This window comes from Callorhinus ursinus, unplaced genomic scaffold, assembly GCF_003265705.2.
Source record: "Callorhinus ursinus isolate GAN/ISIS: 27379988/994484 unplaced genomic scaffold, GSC_fseal_2.0 scaffold1, whole genome shotgun sequence".
NCBI classification, from domain to species: Eukaryota; Metazoa; Chordata; class Mammalia; order Carnivora; family Otariidae; genus Callorhinus; species Callorhinus ursinus.
Genome location: NW_027397063.1, coordinates 142,266,945 through 142,292,099, shown reverse-complemented (window position 1 = coordinate 142,292,099; position 25,155 = coordinate 142,266,945). Strand labels below are relative to the sequence as shown.

The 25,155-nt window shown below is 37.4% G+C and overlaps 1 protein-coding gene across 9 annotated transcripts in view; it reads left to right on the top strand.

Annotated features, from left to right (window-relative positions):
• GOLGA4 (golgin A4) overlaps positions 1-25,155 on the top strand; it is a 121,352-nt gene that overhangs the window by 29,108 nt on the left and 67,089 nt on the right. For 3 of the 9 annotated variants that reach the window (XM_073902143.1, XM_073902140.1, XM_073902133.1), the window contains exons 3-7: positions 763-861; positions 5,106-5,171; positions 14,565-14,879; positions 18,033-18,080; positions 19,571-19,627. In XM_073902143.1, the coding sequence (XP_073758244.1) occupies positions 763-861; positions 5,106-5,171; positions 14,565-14,879; positions 18,033-18,080; positions 19,571-19,627 (585 nt within the window). Of the gene's footprint in view, positions 1-762; positions 862-1,134; positions 1,162-5,105; positions 5,172-8,682; positions 8,783-14,564; positions 14,880-18,032; positions 18,081-19,570; positions 19,628-25,155 lie in introns of those variants that run through there. The other 6 variants (XM_025884484.2, XM_025884451.2, XM_073902156.1 and 3 more) reach the window with 4 other exon arrangements.

Genomic DNA, 25,155 nt, shown 5'->3' with positions numbered 1-25,155 from the left:
TATAACTATTGTATGCTATCAAAATGGGGGAATTGACATTGGTAAACTGTGTGACATCCACAGAGCTTATTCAGATTTCAGCAGTTTTACATTTAAAAGTTCATTTTAATTATAATTTCTTCTAAATCTAATTCATGATTATTAATATTTTGGTGTATATAGTTTCTGAAAGAAGACTGAAGGACAGAAGAGAATACATATTACAAGAATTAGTATAAAAGAATTTATCCTTAAAACTTGTTATATGAATTTCAGTTTCGAAAGTTTCCTTTGTACATGTTGGAGAAAACTATTTTTGTTTCTAAGTACAAAATAAATGATTTAAAATTTTATGTGTTTTGTCCTCCCCATAAATTTCAATGCTGTCTTTTTGAATGCATAAAAATGGTTGGTATTTGTTATATTAAGGCTTTGTGTTCTTTACCATGTATGGTTTTTTATTGGTTTAGACTCTTACACCAAATTGGCAGACAAGCGGTGTGCAGTGGTGGCTGTTGCATATATCATTTGTATGCCAGTAAGCAAGTTGGTTCAGGTTGGGCTTTGAGTTTCTAAACTGCTCAACTCCTCTCCATTGCTAACCTTCCCAGTAACTTGTTATTTCTGTGGGTGGAGAGATGGTAGCAGTTGCGGTGGGGCAAGGCCACTGTAGTGTTGTTTATGCTGCGTGGAGAGAACACTTTGCAGCATGCTCTTATTGTGATCTCTTTTTCATTATTTGTTTTATTTTTATACTTCTGCTTCTTACACTGAATGAGACAGCTACTAGCCGGGATGATAGCAGAGCCTGCTTTTCTCTCTGAGTATACTATTTTTGCTTTGGATTCCTCCAAACAGCCTAAAACACAGACTGACAGTGTGGTGAGTCCTTCCACCGCTTTCTGCATTCCCTTTGTGGGGAAGCAAAGTAATTTGATAATTCTAGAAGCAAATCTCATGCTGCTTGTCACTGTCTCTCAAAGCATCTTCAGTGCCTTGTTGCTAACCCTGCTCTAAAAAATCAGAGTGAATTGCTGAATTCTGATGGCTGGTGTGTTTTCTGGTAGTTTTTTAACAACAACAAAATAACACTGTTCTCATTAACGTGGTGAAGACTACCTTCAACTTGGTCTAAACTCTAAATTTTCTCTCTAGGGAATGTTTGCACATTAACTAAAAATGGTATGTATTACTAGAAATCTCTGTCTTACTATTGGTAGGAGGCCAAGAATATTTTGAGATGTGACTCAAATTTTAAGAAAAAAAAAAGCATTGTATGTAAATCCGTAATTGAACAACATTGAGCAGGTAGGTGGATTCTACTGTAACAAATAATTGCATCTTATTCTGGGAGAATACCAGTTTTCTATATATTATACATCTGAAAGGAAGTAATTATCTCATTATTTTTCAATTGACTGAATTCATATAATTTTGAATCTTGTGTATGATTTCACTCTGAGAAAGTAGACTGTTTTTATATGTGTCTTAAGTTCTTAATATAGGAAAATTAAAAACTTACAGATGTTTGATTACCCAGTAAGGATAGCTTTTTTTGTTGCATTGCACACTGACTGATTTGGGATTAAGGTTTTCTTAAATGATGAGAACTGGTTTAATTTACAAAGTAGCTTGTGATGAAATTAGAACATTTCTGTACTTAATCCAGGCAGCCAGTAAAAACTTGGTCTGCATATGGTCAGTAGCAATCCTAAATTACATTCTGTACTTGGGTTTTTTTTTTTTTAATTTTTAAAAGATTTTATTTATTTGAGAGAGAGAGAACAAATGGGGTGGGGGCATAGGGAGAGGGAGAAGCAGACTCCCCGCTGAACAGGGAGCCGAACATGGGGCTTAATCCTAGGACCCTGGGATCATGACCTGAGCCAAAGGCAGATGCTCAACCTTCTGAGCCACTCAGGCACCCTGAGTTTGGTTTTAGAGAAGAAAGCACCTGAGGGTTTTAGTGGTGCCCTAGCTTGGATCTTAGGGCAGAGGGTCTCTCCTTCGTTCTGGCTATAAGTAACACCTCACTATTTTCAAAACTGGTTTGAGAGGGAGACAGGAGTCCCAGTTAAAGATAACTTACCAATTTACTTTAAAAACACAAAATGATATTACTTTATACTTCATGTAATAGTAACAGAGACTTAAAAGAACTCCAAGGCCCACTTCCATATACATAAAAGTAACTTTTTTTTTTAAAGATTTTTTTTTTTTTGAGACAGGATGAGAGAGAGAGCACATGAGAGGGGGGAGGGTCAGAGAGAGAAGCAGACTCTCCGCCGAGCAGGGAGCCCGATGCGGGACTCGATCCAGGGACTCCTGGATCATGACCTGAGCTGAAGGCAGTTGCTTAACCAACTGAGCCACCCAGGCGCCCTACATAAAAGTAACTTAAGTACCTCTTCTATTATGAAAAATGCTAATGATTTTAGAATAGAGGCTTTTTAACTATTTAAAAATAATTTAAGTAGACTAAAAGTCTTCATTAATCTTATTTAAATTTTGTTCAGATAAAAATTTCTCTCCATGTAACAAAGGGAAACCATAACATGACCTATAATGGAATACAGATTTAGTGAGGGTGTACTTATGAGTTCATCAGCTGTTGACTTTTAGCTAATTCAGTTTTTTGAAAAATGACCCCGAATTCTAAAAATTGCTTAGTGCTCAGCAGTCAATAAATAGTTGTTGAAAGATTGAACAAAACATAATTGAAGATAAGTCTGGCAGGGAACCTGTGTGTGCTCTTAAATTAGATGCACGTTAGAATAGAAGAATTTTTCTCTTGTCTTAGGATTGCCCCCAGGAGAAAGTATTGGTGACAGTTGAGTATTAACATGAGTTGAGCTTCTCTCTGGGAGAAGGACTTCAGAAGTCTTTTTATACTGAAGGAAGTAACTGCATAAGGATTTGACAAGCATATACTGAACTTCTACCACCAGTCAGGCAGAAGTTAGGTCCTGGGGACCAAGACGAAAATACAGGGTTCCTGCCCTCCAAGAGTTTATAGTTTAGTATGGAGACATATGCTTGAAATACAAAGGAATTAAACCTTCACAGAAGAAAATACAGGCATAGGGAATGTGTTAGCCCTCAGGCAAGCCATATGAAGCTTCATTAAAGAAGCTGCATTTGAGAGTTGAAAGGTAAATGAGAATTTGGGCAGAAATGAAGAAGGCATTTCAGGTAGTTTAATAATCTTTAATTTGGTTATACAGTTTTGTAATTTAAATTTACAAGATAACATGACCAATTCTTTCTTTAACTGCCCTGCATTTATTTAGATATATGGTATAATACATGTATTGAAATATATATGCAGGGAGGGAAAGTTTTTAAATGTTAGGTTGTGTTTGTCTGGTAGGGTGATAGGTCAAACAATTATAGAATAGCTTTTCGTATGGATCACAATCATGTGTCAAGTAACTTAAGAGTAGAATATGGACTCTCTCACCAGTCTTCCTCCTAACTTAAAATATTTTAGGGAACCATTTCATTTCCTTTCTCCATAATTTAACTGTTAATTTTCAACATATGGACTGAAAGACTTGTCAGACTCTATAAAGTATGTTTTTTATTGTATAGTGTGTAGCATAGTATATTTTTAGGGCCAGCAAGCATTAATTATCACGCTACACAAATATAGCCATATATACAACTTGCAATTCTTTGAAATGGCAGAGAACAGGAAGATAAAAGTTATGTTCCCCCAACTTTTCTCCCCTGTGTAACTCAAAGGAAAATGTCTTGGACTGATAAAATTTGATGACTTTTTTTTTTCTTGCCCTGAAAGAGAGAGAGAGTGTGTCTGCATACGAGCAGGGGGCAGCGGGAGCAAAGGGAGAGGGAGAGAGAGAATCTTAAGCAGGCTCTCCACCCAAAACTCTTTTTATATTAGAGGGAGAAGGTATTTCAGTTGTTATTAGAGAAAAATCCAAACCAAAAGTGGAAGTAGTGATAGTGGTATAAGAACTCTCTCACGTCCCCCAATATCCTCAGTTAATAACTCATGGCCATCTTATTTTATTGTCATACACCTGTGCTTCTCTAACCACCGACCCACACATGCACACCTCCCTTCCCCTGCCTCCATCTCTGTTGCATTATTAGCAAGTTTCAAAACCTTATTCCATCTGAATGTTTTGGTATATATTTCTAAAAGATAATGACTAAAAATATATAACAATACATTTATCACATCTAAAAATTAATAATTTCTTAGTATCAAATACCTAATGAGAGTTCAAAAATTTGAGAACACTTGCAAAGCCAAGTGCCTTCTCCACTTATATTTAAGAATAAGTAAGGTCAGGTATTTGACCCTTCCTTGGTCCACTATGGAAATGTATGGGGAATGTCTAATTTAACTACCAACTTACTGAAACATAGTGGCTAGTATTTGCTCTAATGCTTAGTTTAAAACTTGAAAGTTATTTTATCATGAGCTACTTATATAGCTCTAATTTTGGTTAGTGTATTACGAAGGCAGTATAGAATTTTGAATCTCGAACAATCTCATTCATTATCATGGAACCAATGCCAGAATGATGTAGTGTCACTTAGAACATTCATCATACTAACAGAACAAAACAAAAAGCTTTCACGTGTGGAAGATTTTATAAGTTTTTCTGAAAATTGCCATAATAATTTCATTTAGATTGCTGGTTTCAGATGAATGAGGCATTTCCATTTCTTGTTAGGAAGATGTGTTTCAGGTCTTAGCCCAAATAACTTTAATTTGAGTATTATCTTATCATAGGGAACATTTGACATTTTCCTGGATAGTTGTCTATTTGAATGAGTTTTGCTAATTGAATCCCTGATGTTAATTTTGTCATGGGGGACAAAACCGGGGACATTATAATGGGGAGAGGTATGTGATTAGTTTAAAATAAACTTTGCTACATACTAATCTTTGCTATTTAGTTACATAGAGCAAAATAAATTTTCTAAATACTCACCATACTAGTTTTGCCTTGCATGAAAACATTCTAATAAATGAACTAATTTTGTTTGATAAATGTATCTAATAGGTTTTGGTACTTGGTTTTTGTTCTTAACAGTTTTAAAAGCTTAGCTTTTTGTTTCTTTTCTTTATGATGTTTCTTTGTTTTTCTTAGAATGCATCTATCCAAGCCACGAAATCTTCCGACAGTGTTAATGGAAGTGAACCAACAACTCCTCAGGTCTGTTACTGATGTTATTTTAGAAAATAGCAATTCGTTTCAGAGTGTTGGTCAATCTGTATTATTAGCACCTGACTTTCATTGAAATAGTGATGTCCATACATTTCATATAATATGTATGGTAAATCCAGGTTGGTTGATGCTTTCTTGGAAACAGTTTTAAATGAAAGTAGTTCATGTATATACACCAGTCATGTAACATGCCATTGTTACTCACTTAAAAAATTAACGGCAGTGAAGAGAAAAATTTTGAAAAAAAGGAATCTGACTTTATAGTTGTAAAAGATTATGAACAGTTTATATCTAAAGACATTGAGTTCTTAATTTAGAAGGTGGGGAGATGGAGGAAATGGGATTTCTCTTAAAGTTGGCTCTAATGCATAGTATTTTACTACTAGAAAACTTGTGTTATCTTTGATTTAGAAGTTATTTGGGGAGTACAGCTCAAGTGACATTTTTTTGACTCTTTCCAAAAAAGAAAGAAAAAAATTCATTAAAAACGTCATAATGGCAGCAGTGTCTGAGATGGACATCTGTTTACTTTGCCTTTGATGATGATATAATCATTAACCTGGCCATTCTCAGCAGTCTCTAATGTAGGGCAAAAACATTTTTAATCTGTGAACCTGGAGCATATATGTAGACGATTTATGAACTAAATGATTTATGAACTAAATTATGTAAACTAAACATTCTAAAGTATTGTCTAGCAAGCGTACGGATTATAGCTTCCCAAACTCCATGAACAGATTCTATGAACTGAGAACCTCATTCCTTTCATTGGGGGGTGGTTAAGTTCTAGGCATAGTCCAAGTCCCTGAGCTTGTTGACTCTGGCTTTGCCCAGACTCCCTAGTTAATTCAAAGTCCTCTACAAATATATCATTTTCTATGAGCGCCATGAAGTAGGGGTAAAATATTTGGAGGCACCAATGGTACTGGACAGATCCAGTGATCTTTAGTGAATATTATTAAAAAATATTATTTAGAATGCCTATTTTCCTCTCTCTTAGAATAGTCCAAAAAGACTAAATACTGTTATGAATACAAAAACTAGAATGAATGATAACCAGCTTTATAACACATTCAGGAGAAATTTAAGTTTTCATTAAGGTGAAGAATGAACATGCATAATATTCAGGAAGTAAGCCCACTGAAGGCTTTGAAATTTCTTTAAGAAATACAACTATTTTTCTAAAAAATAATAAAGTAGTATTTAGTATGTGTCTGGCATTGTTAAACATTTTACATATATGATCTCATTTGATTCTAATAAGGGAGATGCCTTTACTCAGAGTCTATTTTTCAAACATTTTTTTAAAAGATTTTATTTATTTGAGAGAGAGAGACAGACAGAGAGAGCACACAAGCAGGGGGAGCCGCAGAGGGAGCCACAGAGGGAGAGGGAGAAGCAGGCTCTCCACTGAGCAGGGAGCCTGATGCGGGGCTCGATCCCAGGACCCTGTGATCATGACTTAAGCCGAAGGCAAATGCTTAACCAACTGAGCCACCCAGGTGCCCCGCAGAGTGTATTTTTAAACACATTTCTGACAAGTTGGTTGTTGGCTGTTATTAGCAAATTGGGAATAATGTATATTCTTAAAGGGGGTGGAATGCTTACTATAATTGGGCATCTTGACAGCAGCAGGAAATCAGAGTTGACACCAAGGTAGAAGAAGAGATGGTACAAAGCAAGCCCAAGAGTTCGTAAGCATAGCTGCCTGTGATCCCCTTATTACTGGGTCAGACATCCTACGTAAATCAGTTGGTTTTGGCACACAATATCATGATTTAACAAGCATTTACTCCTTTTTTCTTTTCATCACAGTATATTATGAAAATTTTCAAACACATAGAGAAATAGAACTTTAGTGTGAGCATCTGTGTACCACCCAGATTCTATCATTGGTACTTTACTATACTTGCTTTATCACAAATCTGTCCCAGTATACATTCTTCTATCTGCCCCTCAATCCATTTTACGTTTTTGATGTATTTCAAAGTAAGTTGCAGGTCACAGTATCCTTCCCCCTAATATTTTAGCATGTACATCATTAATCAGAGTTCAGTATTTGTTTTTAAGTATTAATGCTTTAATTAATTTAAGAAGAGAGAAATACCATATATAAGAATTAATTATCAAGTTGAAAAAAACAAGTTAAATCAAATTTTAAGGGACCTTGATATGGAATTGATTAGTTTCAGAGGTTTAATTAGTGGTATAATTATGTATATAGCTACTCATGACACACAGCCTAGTGGTTCTATAGTAATGAATCATGATGAAAATTTACTTTAGTTAATTTATCTGACGAAAAGGGAGTTATCTCCCTAGATTTTTTTTTAGATTGAAGTATAATTGACATACAATATACCTTTAGTTTCATACTAGGTGTACATCATAGTGATTTGATATTTTTATATGTTAGGAAATGATCCCTCTGATTAGTCTAGTTACCAGGATCTGTCACCATACAAAGTTATTACAGTATTACTGTGTTCCCTATGCTGTACATTACATCCCCCTGACTTCTTTCTTTTATAACTGAAAGGCTCTACCTATTAATTCTCATTACGTATTTTGCCTTATTCCCCAGACCCCTCCCCACTCTGGCAACCAATAGTTTGTTTCCTGTATCTTTGAGTCTGTATTGTTTTATTTTTTTTTTAGATTCTACAGATAAGTGAAATCATAGGGCATTTGTCTTTCTTTGTCTGAGTTACCTCATTTAGCATAATACCGTCTAGGCCCATCCAGGTTCACAAATGGCAAGATTTCATTCTTTTTATGTAGCTAAGTAATATTCTTATATATATATTCCTGTAATATTCCTGTTATATATATAATACATATATATATATCACATCTTCTTTGTCCATCTATTGAAGGACACTTAGATGTTCCTTCTCTATCTTGGCTAATGTAAATAATGCTGCAGTGAATGTAAGGATACATATATTTTCTTTGAGTTGGTGTTTTCATTTTTTTGTTTCAGATAAGTACCCAGAAGTGGAATTGCTGGATCGTATGGTAGTTCTATTTTTAATTTCTATTTTTTGATGAACCTCCATACTGTTTTCCATAGTGGCTGTGCCAGTTTACATTCCCACCAACAGTGAGCCAGGGTTCCCTTTTTTCTACATGCTCACCAGCACTTGCTATTTTTTGTGTTTTTGATAATAGCCACTCTGACTACTGTGAGGTGATACCTCGTTGTGGTTTTGGTGTGCATTTCCCTGATGATGGTGAGCATCTTTTCACATGCCCATTGGCCATCTGCATGTCTTCTTTGGAAAAATGTCTATTCAAGTCCTTGCCCATTAAAAAAATTTCTTTATATTGTGTAAGTTCTTTATATATTTTGGATATTAATCCCTTATCAAATGTATGATTTGCAAATATCTTTTCCAATTCAGTAGGTTGCCTTTTTGTTTTGTTGATGGTTTCCTTCACTGTGCTGCAAAAGCTTTTTAGTTTGATGTAATCCCATTTGTTTATTTTAGCTTTTGTTACCCTTGCTTGAGGAGACTGGCCCCAAAAAATACTGCTAAGACTGATGTCAGAGAGCTTACTGCCTATCTTTTCTTCTAGGAGTTGTGTCCTTTTTTGAGGTAAATTTTAAGTAAAATGAAATATATAATCCTCAAGTGTGCATTAACTGAGTTTTAACAAATATATATGCCAAACCCATATGCTAAACGCATACAGAAATATAGAACATTATCAACACCCCAGAAAGTTCCTTTATGGTTCTTCTCCCTCCTAGAGGCAATCTTTTAAAAATTTTTTCCACCATACCAAGTTTTGCTTGTTTTAGAACTTTATATATAAAGTAGCCTCATGTATGTAGTATGTACTCTTTTGTAGGACTTCTTTCACTCACCATAGTGTTTTTGAGATTTCATCCACGTTATTGTGGTTATCAGTAGTTTGTTCCTTTACATTTTCGTATAGGATTCCTTTGAAGAGATATTGTACAGTTTATTTACCTGTTAATGGACACCTAGGCTGTTTCCAGTTTTCGACTATTATGAATAGAACTACTAAACATTATTGTAGAAATCTTTTTGTGGATGTGTGTTTTCATTTCTTCCTTTTTCTTTTTGACTTATGGATTGTGTACTAATACTTTTTGATGATTTCTAGAATAACATATACTCTATCTGTAAAATGATGTGCTTGATACATCTCGTTTTGACCAAAGCACTGAATGTTTAAATATCTCTTATTAGATCATCATTATCATTTTGATAGATTAAGATATAACTGAACAAGTGTGTACTAAGCAGCTGCTTTATGGAAAGCACTGTGGCAAGGAGACAGAGATGGGGAATATGGATTCTTTTCTAAATGAGCATGAAGTCTGGGGTGAAGGTGTGTGTGAGGAAGAGATAATGACAGGAAAACTTAGTGCTTACTGCATATAATACATTATTTTAAATATTTTAAATGTTTTCATTCATTTAATTCTTATATAACAATCCTACTAGGGTAGTACTCTTATTATTTCCATTTTGAAACACAGAGGCCTTAAAACTACAAACTACCAAGTGGTAACGCTGCAATTCACATCAGGGAATTTGGTTCAGAGTCTGTGTTCTTAATCACTGTGCTGTGATGTCACTGTAGTTATTCTGGGGCATAAACAACTCAGTTGTTGTACCAGCATGTAAGTAACTAATGGTGAGTCAGAATGCAATAAGTGCTCCAGTAATGGTTCTAGTAAAAGCTAAGGCCATCAAGAGAGGTTACTTCTGATGAGTGAGATCTGAGGTTTCCTAGAAGAGCTGACATTCGAGCTGAGTTTTGAAGGATGTCTGGATTTTCCTATGCAGGAAAATTATGGGCAGTGGTACAGAGGCACACAATGATGCATTTGTTCCGGGGCAGGAAGTTGCCTGTTATGACTCAAGGTTTTGGTACATGGAGGGGTGAATTTACACAGAAAAGGGTCTTGGGAAATGGGAACCTTAAATATAAGCTAAGGATTTTGAACTTTATATTAAATGAGAACCCAGGTTAAGAATTGGAATGAAATGGTCTGGATGATGTTTTAGGAAGACAATTCTGTGGTGACAGTGCAACAGGGTAGATTGGGGTAAGAGATTAGAGGCAAGAGAACACGAGGCTGCTGCAGGTATCCAGCTGATATGAGGATAAGGGTCTGAACAAGAACAGTGTTGGGGGAATAAAAGGAGGGGTTGAAAACAGGGTCAAACGGGAGACAGAAAGGAATTAAAAGTAACTCTGATGTGTTCATTTACTTTTGCATATATATTTTTCCTTCTCTAACCCCCTTCAGTTTTTTCAAAAATGAATTCCAAATTGGTGAATGTCTTTGGATCAGAAACCTGACAACAGTTGGCACGAGTGGGAGTTTAGTTTTTCACATATCAGAAGGCCTGAGGATTAAGGGCCCTTCTCCCTTCAGCCTCTTGTCCCCCCACATCCTTGCCACTGCCTTTCACCCTCACTACTACAAGTTGTCCTCCAGGAATTGCACCTTCATTTTAGACAGGAGGAAAGACTGAAGACAAGGACTAAAGCCATATTCCTTTTTATAAAGAAAATAATACCTGTCCTAGAAGGTTCTATTTTATAGATTTCCACTTAGTGTAAATAGTACAATAGTGGCTGAACTTATTATACCTTTGTAACCAACGCTCCAAATCAAGTAACAGAAATTACCAGTATCCCAGAAGCCCTTGTGCTCCCTTCCATTCCCTGCTCTTACTCCCAGGGGTAACTTCTATCTTTCATCTAGGTTAATTTTGCCCGTTTTTGAAATTTATGTAAACAGAGTAAAAATGGGTACTCTTGTGTCTGTCTTCTTTTGCTCGGTACTTTATTTATGAGATTCATCTATATTGTCGTGGTTGTAAACCATTCTCATTGCTGTCTAGTATTCCATTGGTGAACAGACTGCAATGTATCTATTTGGTTATTCATAGTCATCAACAGTAGCTTCAAGTTTGGAGCTATTTTGAATAAGTTTGCTATAAACTATCTAGTTTGTCTTTTGTTGAACATATTTACACCTTTCTATTGAGTATATACATCGTAGTGAAATTACTGATTCAGATTGTGTACACGTGTTTAGTTTTAGTAAATACCGACAAATAGTTTTCCAAAGTGGACTGCTCCACATCCTTACCAATACTTGGTATTTTCCATAGTTTTAATTTTAGCCATTTTGGTGGACGTACGGTCGTATCTCCTGTGGCTTTAATTTGAATTTGGGAAGGTGAATGTTTTTACCTGGGTGTATTGTTACTCTGAACAAAATTGGGGTCTGGTAAAAAGAAAGAAAAGAAGATTGGATATCAGATGGTAGCCAGTATATGTTGTTCACCTTAAGCCAGTCATACTTCGGAGTACTGCATATGTATTGATTTATTACTCCTCACAACTACCCTATGAGGTGAGTAGTTGCTATCCGCATTTTACATATGAAGAAACAGAGGCACAGAAGGTTAAGTCACTTGTTTAAGGTCATATTGCCAGTAAATGGGAGAGCTAAGATTTGGTCCCAAGATGTCAGGTTTCATAGCCTGTGCTCTTAGCTACCACATCATATAATCAGAAGACTCTGCCACATAAGCTTGTATATGACATTCTTATTTGTAAGTTTGTTTTTTGTTTTATTCTTCTTTCTCTAATATTAATGACAATTGCTAATGTTTATTGAGTATTTGCTACATTGTAAGCACTTTGCATGTATTAACTCATTAGTCCTTGTGGCCTCCATATGAGATGGCTGGTATGACTATTATCATCATATAATTATTTTTATCATCCCCATTTTACAGAGGGGGAAATAAGACTAGTGAAGTGATTTGGTCAGGGTCATGTAGAACATAGTGGTGGAGCCAGGGTTTGAACTCAGGCACCCTTACTCAACAGTCCACAGGCTGAATCACTATACTCAAACATGTTACTTCCCAGTATGGTGGAGGTGGCAGTTATTAAGTGTATCAGCTTCTGCAAATACATGTCTTTGACATTGTTCATTAGCTTTTGGCTGATTCTAAACCAGCTATTTCTAGTGTTATTCAAACTTGCTTCACCTGTTTGTCCTAGGGCAACTTGCTGTGTGAAGGGAAAAGCACTTTTGGCTTAGGTCAGAAGTGGCTGGTAATGGAATATCAGTAAAGCAGTTCTTAAAGGTTTTTGAGCATAAAGGTCTCTCCTCTTCCTTAAGACTTTCTCCATCTCCCCCCTCCCCTAATATACGGGCAAAACTTACACATTATGAAAAAAAACCCTAGAAAGTACAAAAAAATACAAAAAATGAAAATTTAAAAAACCACCTAAAATTTTACCACACGGCATCACTCACTGTTAACTTTTGGTGTTTATTCTTAATGACCTGATTCTAAGGGTGTTTGTGTGAACATACACATATGTTTACACATATGCATGTATATTGAAAAGTACATGTCGTTGCTTTAAATCAAAATGAGTTCACAATATGCATATTGTTTTCTAACTTGGTTTTTCCCATTTAATAGTATGTCTTGAACCTCCCTTCATGTATTTTAATTTACATCATGTATCCTCTAGTGGTGTACATTTGGGTTTCTTCCAGTTTTGACTATTACAAACAACCTGTGATAAATCTCTGTGCATATGAAGGGGGTGGGGCATGTTATCCCCTCTTACTTACTCCCACCTTGCCTAATACTATTACTAAATCTCTAAAATCCATGAGTAAAGTATTCTTGGTTTGATTTTTAAAATTGGATACTAAAGAGAATCTTTTTCTTTTCCTGTAATCTTTGCCCACACATGACCTCAGTCTTCTCTGAGCATTCATTCCTGGCATTGCTGAGATCTTGCAGGTGACCCTGTGGCACTAATGAGAATGAGTTTGTTGGAAGCACCTATTAAATACTGACTGCTGTAACCTGAACAAAATACTGTAGTTTAAAGCAGGTTGTTGAATTACACTATTTTTCATTGTTACTAATGAAATGAATGTTACTTGGGTGCCTGGGTGGCTCAGTTGGTTGAGCGACTGCCTTCGGCTCAGGTCATGATCCTGGAGTCCCGGGATTGAGTCCCACATCAGGCTCCCCGCTCAGCGGGGGGGTCTGCTTCTCCCTCTGACCCTCTTCCCTCTCGTGCTCTCTTGTCTCTCATTCTCTCTCTCTCAAATAAATAAATAAAATCTTTAAAAAAAAAAGAAATGAATGTTACTCAAATTAAGAGAACAGCTCTTGCTTATCACTTTTTTTTTTTAAAGGATTTTATTTATTTGACAGAGAGATAGCACAAGTAGGCAGAGTGGCAGGCGGAGGGAGAAGCAGGCTCTCTGCTGAGCAGGGAGCTGGACGCGGGGCTCGATCCTAGGACCCCAGGATCATGACCTGAGCCAAAGGCAGCTGCTTAACCGACTGAGCCACCCAGGCACCCCTGCTTATTACTATTTCTAACATCAGACTTAGTGATCTCTGCAGAGGGACTCTGTGCAGAGGGACTCAAGCTCAGACTTTTCAGCTGCCCTCCATGATTTTTTAATGCTTATTTTTATTTTTTATCTTATATTTATTTTTATTCCCAGTAGACAGAATGATAATTAGAGCAGAGCTGGATGCCACTAGTCAACTCTGCCTGGCATTCTCTTATTGAACAAAGTGGGCTCACTAAGCATTACCCTCACCCTTCCCCCATTCCCCTCTTTTGTTGAAGGGAGTGATGAGGAATTAGCACCTCCATACAGACTCAAGGTAAAGCCCACTTGATTTCAGCCACACACTTCACACTTCATATTATATACTCTGCTTTTAGGCACTGGGTATGTACTGCTGATGCAGATAACACTGCTTCCAAGGATCTTAGAGTTGAGGGGACGAATCCTCACAGCATACCTGTGAGGTCAGCTGGGAAAGCATGGCATCCGTCTTTTTTACAGATGTGCAAACTGAAGGGAAGTGACTTAGTGAAGCTTGTTCCACTGTTCGGTGACGAACCTGGAACCTACACCTGAGTCCTCTGACTCCAGGTCCAGTGCTTTTTCAGAAATAACGAGATGTCTCTTGTTTTTCAGAAAACAATGTATTATGTACAATGTCAGGAGTATAAATTGAATTTGTTAGAGGCTTTTTTTAAAAAAAGATTTTATTCATTCGAGACACAGAGAGAGAGAGAGAGCATGAGCAGGGGGAGAGGCAGAGGGAGAGGGAGAAGCAGGCTTCCTGCTGAGCCAGGAGCCCAATGTGGGGCTCAATCCCAGGACCCTGGGTTCATGACCTGAGCTGAAGGCAGACGCTTAACCATCTGAACCACCCAGGCACCCCATGTTAGAGTTTTTAATAGATTATTTATGGTGATAGAGAATACTGAAAGTCTAAATGTGCATTTTAACCATGTTTCGTTGGATTTCGGTTACAGTCTGGTGACATGCAGTCTTTTGCACAGAAGCTCCAGCTCCGGGTGCCTTCTATGGAGTCTTTGTTTCGAAGTCCACTAAAGGAATCTCTCTTCCGATCTTCTTCTAAAGAGTCTTTGGTACGAACATCTTCCAGAGAGTCCCTGAATCGATTTGACCTGGACTCCTCTGTGGCCACCTTTGATCCATCGTCTGATATGGAGAGTGAGCCCGAAGACTCACTCCCCAATTTAGACAGTCTCAGCAAAGAACAGTTGATTCAGTGGTTGCGAAGAATGGAACGAAGGTTGAATAGCTACAAAGGAAAATGTTCTGAGGTAGGGGCTGACTTTTTTGCCTATATGAAAAATTTTCCCATTGTTCTCTGATTCATGTTACTGTATGGCTTTTATTCTTGTGGTTGCTTAAACTGTTGATTCCCTAGATACACTGATTACGAAGGGTGGGTAGTTTGTGGCATTATCTAGTTAAAAGATTTTCAGGTGAACAGAAGCCCTTTGGCAAGACATTTAGTAAAATTTTGGAGAGGATCACTGTCTGTAGCTTTCTGGTTTGCACATTCTGTGCCCCTTTTTTCCCCCAGCCCCTCTCTCCAACATCGCTTGGACACTTAGTGCACAGTGCATCGTCTTTCCTCCTCACATCCCTTCCCTTGTTCATCCTCTAAGTGCTGTAGTTCCAAAGTGACCTCTTCTGCCAACCAGATTTTCATTACTACTGATCCCAGTTATGTTTTAGGTAGTCTGATTTTCTGACACATTTGGTTCATGCTCATTATACCTACATTTAAACTTTGCCTCAAATGAATCTTTAACTGCTAAACCCCCTGAGGATGACTCTCTGTGGTCTAAGAGAGGAAGAAGTAGTCCTGCCCCATCTCTCTTTTCTGTTCTTCCTTTCGGGCTGAATTATATTAGTTGCCCTGTGTAGTTAAAACAATTTATCTTCAGGAAAGCCTTTCTGGATCAAGTTGCCCATGGATTTTTTTTTTTTTAAGACAACGCATAATGTTTTATTGTCTTAACAGTTTGTAACCCAGCATTGTAGTTAACTTTAAGTAATGAATAATAAAGTTCAAGGTTCGTATATAAAGTTAGCCATAACTTCTATTCCCAGTTATGGCTACAGTATGTGTAGTTTTACCCTGCAGCCAAAAATAGCAACAGAAACCCCTAATGAAACATATAAAATATCTTTTTAAAACTAGTACTGACAAAATAGAAAGGAAATATTAGGCGAAAATCTATCAGTTGGCTGGACTCTAGAGATGTAAACAGAGCATTAAAGCCACCTATTTCATGAGGTACTTGTGGAATCAGGCAACTTTTTCCTTTAAATTTCTTTTTTTTTTAAAGATTTTATTTATTTGAGAAAGAGAGAGTGGGGGGAGGGGCAAAGGGAGAGAGAGAGAGAGAATCTCAAGCAGACTCCTGGCTGACCACAGAGCCTCATGCGGGGCTTGATCTCATGACCCTGAGATCATGACCTGAGCCAAAATCAGGAGTTAGACGCTTAACCGACTGAGCCACCCAGGTGCACCATTTATTTTTTATTTCTATCCAAGTTAATAATGGTCCTGAATTTGTTGTTGTTGACTTACCCATGGCTTCTGAGTTTGAAGCTGGGGCAGTAGTATAATTAGTATTTAAGTATGCAAGACACTATGCATTTTATGTTTATAGTGCCATTGAATTTTACACCGTCTCTGTGAAGTAGATATTAATTAGCTCTGTTTTGTAGAATAGGGATTAGAGACTCCTAGAGACTTAATCATAGAGTTTAAATAATGTGCTTAAAGTCACATAGGTAGCAGTTAACAAACTGTGGATTTGATTTTAGGTCTTTCTGGTGTTTTCCATTCTTCTGTGCCACCCCAAGTCGAGTCATGCAGCTTATTAGGGATGAAAAGAGCACGTAGTCTTTGTTTTTTTTTAAGATTTTACTTATTTATTTGACAGAGAGAGACACAGCGAGAGAGGGAACACAAGCAGGGGGAGCGGGAGAGGGAGACGCAGGCTTCCCGCTGAGCAGGGAGCCCGACGCGGGGCTCGATCCCAGGACCCCGGGATCACAACCCGAGCCGAAGGCAGACGCTTGACGACTGAGCCCCCCAGGCGCCCCGAGCACGTAGTCTTTGTCTTTCCTTGGCACTGTAGGTAACCAGGATAAAATAGCGCTGTAAGGGACATCCAATCGTTAGGTCACTCTTCACCTGTCCTGCTCCCCACTCTTTGAATACCATTTTCCTATCCAGCAATAAGGGTGCCTAGCTTAAGGTCATAAGAGCAGGAGGATCTTGGTCTTTGGCAGAATTTTTTTTCTTCTTTATTGCTGGACTTACCTTCCATTGCTGCTTGCCTCTCAACTCAAGACATCAGCAGATGTGTTTGGGGGCACACAGCAACCTTCCAAGGGAAATGGCAGGGCTCAGAACAGGGGAGTACTTCCTCCCAAAGCTGTAGCCTATGTCTTCAGAGTCCTCTTGTACTTCTAAAGTGGGGTCCAAATAATTCAGTGGAGTCATGTGCTTATTTTTCAGATGAATAATGCTAATTAATAGGTTAAAAGATTTGTTAATCCGTAATTTCATCAGGTTGTGCTAGAATGTTCAAATATCCTATTTAATTAGGTTAAATGTTTAAACATCTCTTTAGGACCCAAATTACCAGTTTTCATATGTTGGTTATAAGTTCCTTTCCTCAGATTTTTACCTAGCCATAGTCACAGTTCCTATAATCAGAGACTTTTAGAGATGAATTACATGGTCTGTAATAGCCCAAAGCAAGAATCACCTGATGAGCTTGCTAAATAAACACATATCCTGTCCCCCCCTCCACCCCCAGTCTCATTCACTTAGTTTGGGGTGGGACCCAAAAATTTCTCCTAGCAAGCTCCCAGGGGATGCTGTTGCTGGTGGTGACTACAGTTTGAGTAGTCTCTTCCCCTTAGGCAAATTGGCTTTAATCCCTACCCCATTCATAATTAAGTACTGAAATTTGAAGATTTATTTATTTGAGAGAGAGAGAGAAAGGGAGAGAGCACTGAGCCGAGCCGGGGGAGGGGCAGAGGGAAAGAGAGACAGAGAGACTCTCAGACTCCCCCCTTGAGTTCGGAGCCCAACGTGGGGCTAGATTCTAGGACCCTGAGATTGTGACCTGAGCTGAAACCAAGAGTCGATGCTCAACTGACTGAGCCATCCAGGCTCCCCTAAGTAGTGAAATTTAAAGATGTATGTGTCTAAGGTGAAATCAAGTACAGATTTAATATCTTTATTTATAGTCAAGTTACATTTTACTTTCTAGAAACATTTCTAATGTTTGTTTTGACTGTATATGCATCTAGGTTGAATTATCTATAAAAGGATTCTTCCGATTTGTGTATTTTTTTACTTTTGTAAAGATATTTTAGCAGAGTTTAGAATATTTATTTAGGAATGACTGATGTTATTGGTGATTTTGTCTTTATTTTAGTCTGTTATAGCTTATCAGACTCTTCAGAGAGAGAAGAAAAAGTTACAAGTAAGTGATATCTTGGCTGTGATATTGATTCATACATAATTTAAAAATTAGAGTCTTATCGTAAGATAGTTCTGACCCTCACTTTTAATAATTCTCCATGCGATCCATGTATTTAACCTATTTTACTACTGGCGATTTTAATAAAGAGAGTGAGTGGAAAATTCCAGAGATTTTACCTCTGGTAGGGATGGGCTTTTTTTGTTTTGGATCACGGCAATGTTCAAGAGGTTTGGATTTAAGGCATGTTTGCCTCTTCAAACATGCTTTCTAGTGTCTTGGTCTGCAGGTTGAATCTTTGTTTTAGTTGTAGAGACATGCAACCTTCTAAGCTTTCCCTTCTGTTTTTGAAATACCTGCAGACATTTCTGTTCCATATCATTCTATCAGGGTCCGAACACAAGCATCCTCTCTCTTTTTTCCTGAGGCTGCTTCTTGTAAAGCTCTTGGTCAAGTATGTGGAGAAGGAGGAAGCCATTAAGCTCTTCTGGGTGACCCACCTTGGCCCCACTGTGTCACCCTGTTCCATGGCTAGACATTTCCCACCAGGTAGCCCAGGTGATAATTCACAGGTCAGAGCTAAGGGGAAGTATCCACTCCACTTCAAACAGTCCCATCAGTTTGCTGTGCTAAGATACATAAATATTTATCATTTAGAATAATGCTTTACTAATTTCTGCTTCTGTCCTGTCTTGAGAAGGATGGAGAATTATATTCTTATATTTGTTAGGGGATAGCATTCTGTATCTCTGCTGTATCACTTAGAAACATTTTTAAATCTTTTAATGGTAAAATATATAGAAAATCATGCACAAAAAATATAGTCTTATTTTTTACAGTAGAAGTTATTTAAAACAGTTTAGCATTTTGTCCCATCTAAAAACACTAATTACATAACCAAAAAGTTATTTGTAAAGTGAATTTTGGTAAAATTAATTTCCCCATGTACATTATCTTAAAATATTTAATCTACCATAAATAATCTCCATTAAGTACAACATTAAATTTCCTGGCTTTGTTCTGGAGTATAATCAGTTCAGAATTGGTAACACCAGTTATTTATTGCTGATTCAGTGTTCTCATTGTCTATAACAAGTGTGAAAATTAGATTATTACAAATAGAGTTTTTAGTTTGACAGTGTTCTCTTAAACATGAGGTCTTTTGAAATGGAGGGTAGCTCTGATTTAATCCATTGTATTATTAATATTCCATAAATTCATGCTTAAAAGTTCATCTTATTCCCACTTATTCCTACTGTTTGGGGGTACCTTGCTTGGGTCTCTATGAATTGTCTCTCGAGTTTTATTTCTAGATGTATGTAATTCTACCACTAAGTGGCGGTAGAGAACTGTAGAGAACTGTGGTTGTATAGTCCCAGTGTAAAGAATGTTGAAGATAAAGTTCAATGACTTGTGCTCTTTTTTACTTGCTTTTCATTACTATGTCATGCAGTTATTTGAACCAGCTTTTTTTTTTCTTTTTAAAATTAAAGGGTATATTAAGTCAGAGTCAAGATAAAGCACTTCGGAGAATTGGAGAGTTAAGAGAGGTAAGTCGTAGTGATTATTTGAGAATTAAATCTCTCATTTTTATCGGAACTCTTATACTTGTTGGGATAGTTTCATATTCACTTCATTAGTTATAGTAAAAACCAATCAGCCCAACCCCTAAGACCAGAGATCAATTCTTATGGTTTTATTTGTGTTGTGGTTTCCCTAAGATATATGCTGGTGGAATTTATGACATAAGAATGCCTTATTTAGCAACAGAATATCATTTGCCAGCTTGACAGTCAGTGGCAACTTCCAAGGCTAACCTGTCTCTTCTATTAGGTATTTGAGGCTTCTTTTCATTGTTCCTAGCCAACAATCTTGATAAAATTAAATAAAAATTATGTTCCTTGTAATTTTGGGGGATAATTTTTACAGTGAAATATTAGAGTCCAGGCAGATATTTATCATTTGGAATCATACTTGACTCATTTATGTTCCCGTCCGGTCTTGAGAAGGATGGAATATTGGCTAGCGGGTAGGATTCTATGTCACTGTGATATCATTTAAACATTTTGAAATCTTTTAATTGTAAAAATATTTTAATTGTAAAGTACCACAAATTTAGAAAATCATGCACAAAAATATATAGCTTATATGTATATGGTGAACACTCTTGTAACCATGACTAAGGCCAAGAAATAGAATGTCGCCAGTCACCCTGAGAGCCCCTCTGTGTTTCCCAGGCCAGTCATAGCCCCTCCCTTTCTCCAAAAATAACTACTGACTTTTGTTGTGCTTCCTTGTGTCTCTTTAAGGTTTTATCACCGAAATGTGAGCCTCTAGGTACTACAGTCATGCCCATGTAAAAATTGTTTTGATACATCTTTTAAGTCTTCTTTAAATCTATATATCCCTGCTGCATCTGTTTTCGTTACAGGTCACCTGTTGAAGAACCTGATGATAAATTAGAAGACCCCAAATGACTCATTGGCCTTATTCCAGCATTATAAACACAACACTCTTAGAATAACAATACTATCACCATCAATTATGATTACTGAGATTAAATAAATTTTTATATACTATTTCTGTTTTCCACCTTTAAAAATCTTTTTCCATATCTATACTGTTAGATCATAAGCCATTAAATATGTATTCTTTCCCTTTTAACCCTTGTGAAAACCCTCGTAGGAAATACTAGTCAGAGCCACAGATTGATAAGTTTTAGTTCTTTTTTTATTTTTACTTATTTTTATTTTTTATTTTTAAGATTTTATTTATTTGACAGAGAGAGATACAGCGAGAGAGGGAACACAAGCAGGGGGAGTGGGAGAGGGAGAAGCAGGCTCCCCGCCGAGCAGGGAGCCCAATGTGGGGCTCGATCCCAGGGCCCTGGGCTCATGACCTGAGCCGAAGGCAGACGCTTAACAACTGAGCCGCCCAGGCGCCCTTAGTTCTTTTTTTATTATCTGCCTACTCATATTAGTTTTCTATTGCTGCTGCAGCAAATTACCACAAACTTAATGGCTTAAAACAACACAAATCTCAGAAATTTGACACAAGTCTTACCAGGCTAAAATTAAGGTGTCAGTTGGGCTGTTCCTTAATGGAGGTTCAAGGGGACAATCTATTTCTTTGCCATTTCCGGCTTTTAGAGGCTGCCACGTCCTCTGATGCATAGTCTCTTTCCTTATCTTCAGAGCTATCAATGTTGCATCTCTGCCCATTCTACCATAATCACTCCTCCCCTTCTCTCTGAACTCAGTTGGGAAAGGTTCTGATTTTAAGGACCCATGTTATTAGATTGGTCCCACCCAGGTAATCCAGGATAATCTCCTTGTTTCAAGGCTCTTAATTTGATCACATCTGCAAATACTCCTAATATGTTCCAGTTTCAGGGATTAGGTTTTGGAATCTTTGGGGCCATATTCTGCCTACCACACTGCCTTTAGTCAAGACTATAATCAACGAAATGGCCAGGAGACAGCTTATAAAGGAAAGGAGGAGAAATAAGGGGTCTAGAGGCCATATAGTAAATTGCTGTTTGGTGCATATCTATACTGTTGTAGTAGCTAAGATATATTTCTGAATCAAAATCCTGGTTACAGTTACATGAAGAGAGATTTATTCAGTAATTTATATGTAAATAGTAGGTAGATAAGTGAAGGTCTGGATATTTTAAATTTTGTTCACAAAGAAAAAAATTTCCTTCAACTAAATAGTATAACCCATTAAATCATGACTAGTATTTAATTGAACATTCGAAGTGCTATATGTCATAAAATGTTCTGTTTCTTTGGAATTAAAGTCCGAATAGAAGTTACATACTGTTTCATTAGTACTTTATTGACTTAGACTGGGGCAAAACAGTATAATGTTCCCTATTTTGTTATATCAAGATACTCAAGGTATCAGGAAAGATGTTGGGTTTGAGGTTGGTGTTGAGGAGAGTAACTACCATGACTTCCCGTGCTCTGACGAAACCTCAGATGCGAGGCCTTCTGGCCAAGCATCTGCGATTTCATATTGTTGGAGTGTTCACTGTATCCCCGGGGGTTGCAGCATTCTGTAAGTCTGCTGTGGCCGAACCAAGAAAGAAGGCATATGCAGATTTCTACAGAAATTATGATTCCATGAAAGAGTTTGAGGAGATGAAGAAGGCTGGTATCACTCAGGGTGTAAAATAATTTTGGAATGTAAAGAATTTTTTTGGGTTGAGTTCCATGGAAGTTTGTCACTGACCTGTTTGGGTTATGGAATAGTTTCCCTTTATAAGTAAACAACTAACAAATACCATGGGCAGTAAAAAGAAAAAAAAATTTTTTTTCAGAAGATAGTCCTTAGTATTTTATATATTCCTCATGTTGTTATGAGTATATGCACGAGTAGAATCCATGAACATCTCTCCTAATATTTTCTAGGGAATGAAAGAAAACAACAGTTCTGTATAGGCAAATATTATGTCTTATGTCAGTTTCTAGCATATTAGAGATTTGTTAATGAATCAGATAAAGAAGTAAAAAGGTAAGCGAAAACATACCCCAACAGATACCCTGTAGTTTTCTTCGCCTGATTTTGAATCTTAACATCAAAACATAATAAATAGGAATATCATACTATGAGAAGCTATGAAAATTATGAGCTCATCCAAATAGATGGGGGGTTCTCTGATTTCCTTTTAAGGCCAGTTAAGTGGGGAATAAGTGAAGACATTATTTTAGATATTTCCTCCTTTCTCTGTCCTTCTGTCTGTGCATGGTGTGTTCTTTTTCTAGGCTCACCCAGATGCAGCTCGCTACGAGCAACTGCTGTTCTCAAAGCTAACTTCAGGGAGGGAGGGTTCATGTTTCTCACCTTGAAACACAACCAAACATAATGGGTAACATTAAGGCTGAGATAAAAAATAAACAGTTAATTAGTTGGGATATAAGTAGTTTTTTTTTTTTAAGATTTTATTTATTTATTTGACAGAGAGAGACACAGTGAGAGAGGGAACACAAGCCGGGGGAGTGGGAGAGGGAGAAGCAGGCTTCCTGTGGAGCAGGGAGCCCGATGTGGGGCTCTGTCCCAGGACCCTGGGATCATGACCTGAGCCGAAGGCAGACGCTTAAGGACTGAGCCACCCAGGCGCCCCTAAGTAGACAGTTCTTAAGTTTCTTTGTAGTCTTTACTGTTTGTGGAGTGCTTTTTGGTAGAATAGGGTAAGGTAGCAGGGGGAGGGAGAAGAAGATATGATTAAAGATGCTGCCATTGTATCCAAGGACTTCTTATCTACATGGGGAGATGAAAACGTTTTAAAACCTGAAAACCATCATATAAATTGAGGAATTTTTGTTGGCTGTTAGGGATGGCATGTAACAGAGTCTAGTATGGTAGGATGTAGAAAATTATTTGGAAAAAATGAATTTTAAGGAAAGTAAAGGACCGCATTACTATTAAGGAGATGTGCAACTGTTTCATACTAAAGAATTGGCCTATGCAAAGTCATGGAAGATAGTGCTTTCCAGACTTTTGGATTTCATGGACTGAAAAAACTACCTTCCAGTTCCTTCCAGATATGGGGGAAAGGAGAATTGTCATAGACCTGCAAACTTTCTTTTAAAGATTTATTTATTTATTTGAGAGAGAGCCCGAGAGAGTGTGTGCACATGTGGGGGAGGGGCAGAGGGAGAGAGAGAATCTCAAGCCGACTGGCCACTTAGCTGAAACCAAGAGCCTGATGCTCAACCAGCTGAGCTACCCAGCCTCCCCAGAGCTGCAAACTTTTATTTTTTCAAGTAAGGATGTTGAAGAAACCAAATTCTTTTATTGTCATTATTTCATGAAAGAAAGCTTTTTCTTTCTTTCTTTCTTTCTTTTTTTTTAATTTTTAAGTAATTTCTACACCCATCTCAGGACCCCGGGATCAAGATTCACATGCTTTTCTAACTGAGCCAGGTAGGCGCCCTGGGAAAGATTTTTTTTTAATATCAAGAAAGATGAGGAAGGACATATTCTCAGAGTAAAGGACAGTTGTTTAAATGAAAGAAAAACTCTCTCTGTTGCTTTTCTGTTTGTTATTTCACCATGGGTCAGTGAAGACTTCATTCTGGACTTGTACTGATTCAAAGACTGGCATTTGGAGACTACTGCTGTGGGAGGAGTCAAGCCAGGAGTCTTTAGTGAGAGGAACAGTGCAAATGGGATCTTAGGGCAGTGTAGGTGTGGGGGAGAATAGAGGACAGTTAGTGCTTCAGTGTTTTGAGAGTTAGTAAATTTGAAACAATGCAAAAGGAGGGCGTTGCTTGTAAGTCCTTGAAAATATTGTTTGAGGAAAATTTTCTAGCAAATGTGTAAGGGATGGATTAAACCAGAGGAAGACTTGGGGTAAGAATTCTCTCTAGAAGGCTACCGAAGGAAATTAGTCATTGAAATGATAAAGATCTGGACTATGGTTATGGATGTGGAAAAGATAGGACTTAAACATTGTAGAAAAAGTAATACAAGAATTTGATTATATGCAGGGATTGACAAAGTTAGGTAAACTGTGACTGAATATTTTGAGCTCAGGGAATTAGAAAAGTAGGAATCCTAGAAAAATAGAGGGATTTTGATGGGATATTTCCTATGTTCCAGATATTATTCTCTAGGATTCTAATGGAGTAAGTGTAAGGAAGAAGGACCGAGGACGCAAACTGAGTCCAGGGGGATAGATGCCCATAGAATCCGTGAGGCAGATAGAGGAAATTCAGAGATACAAATGTAGACAGGAGCCTGAAGCCGCAGAGAGCGGGTATCTCAGCTGAGGAGGGACTTACTGGTGACTAGTGTAATGGAGAGGTAAAGATCATTGGATTTAGTGAGGAAACCTCATTAATGACCTAAAGAGAGTAGCATTCTAAATAATTTCAGGAACTTGGAATTTTTCTGTTTGGTAATCAGCTAGTTCAAACTTTTCATTTTACAAATGAGGAATCTTCTGACTTTGGCTATTGACTGCTGTTGTGTATTGGGAGGAGGAAAGTTCTGTTGGCTATGGCTATCTGTTTGGTATAAAACAATGTACTTTTAGATCAAGTGCATATAAGGTAGCACACGTAGTAAT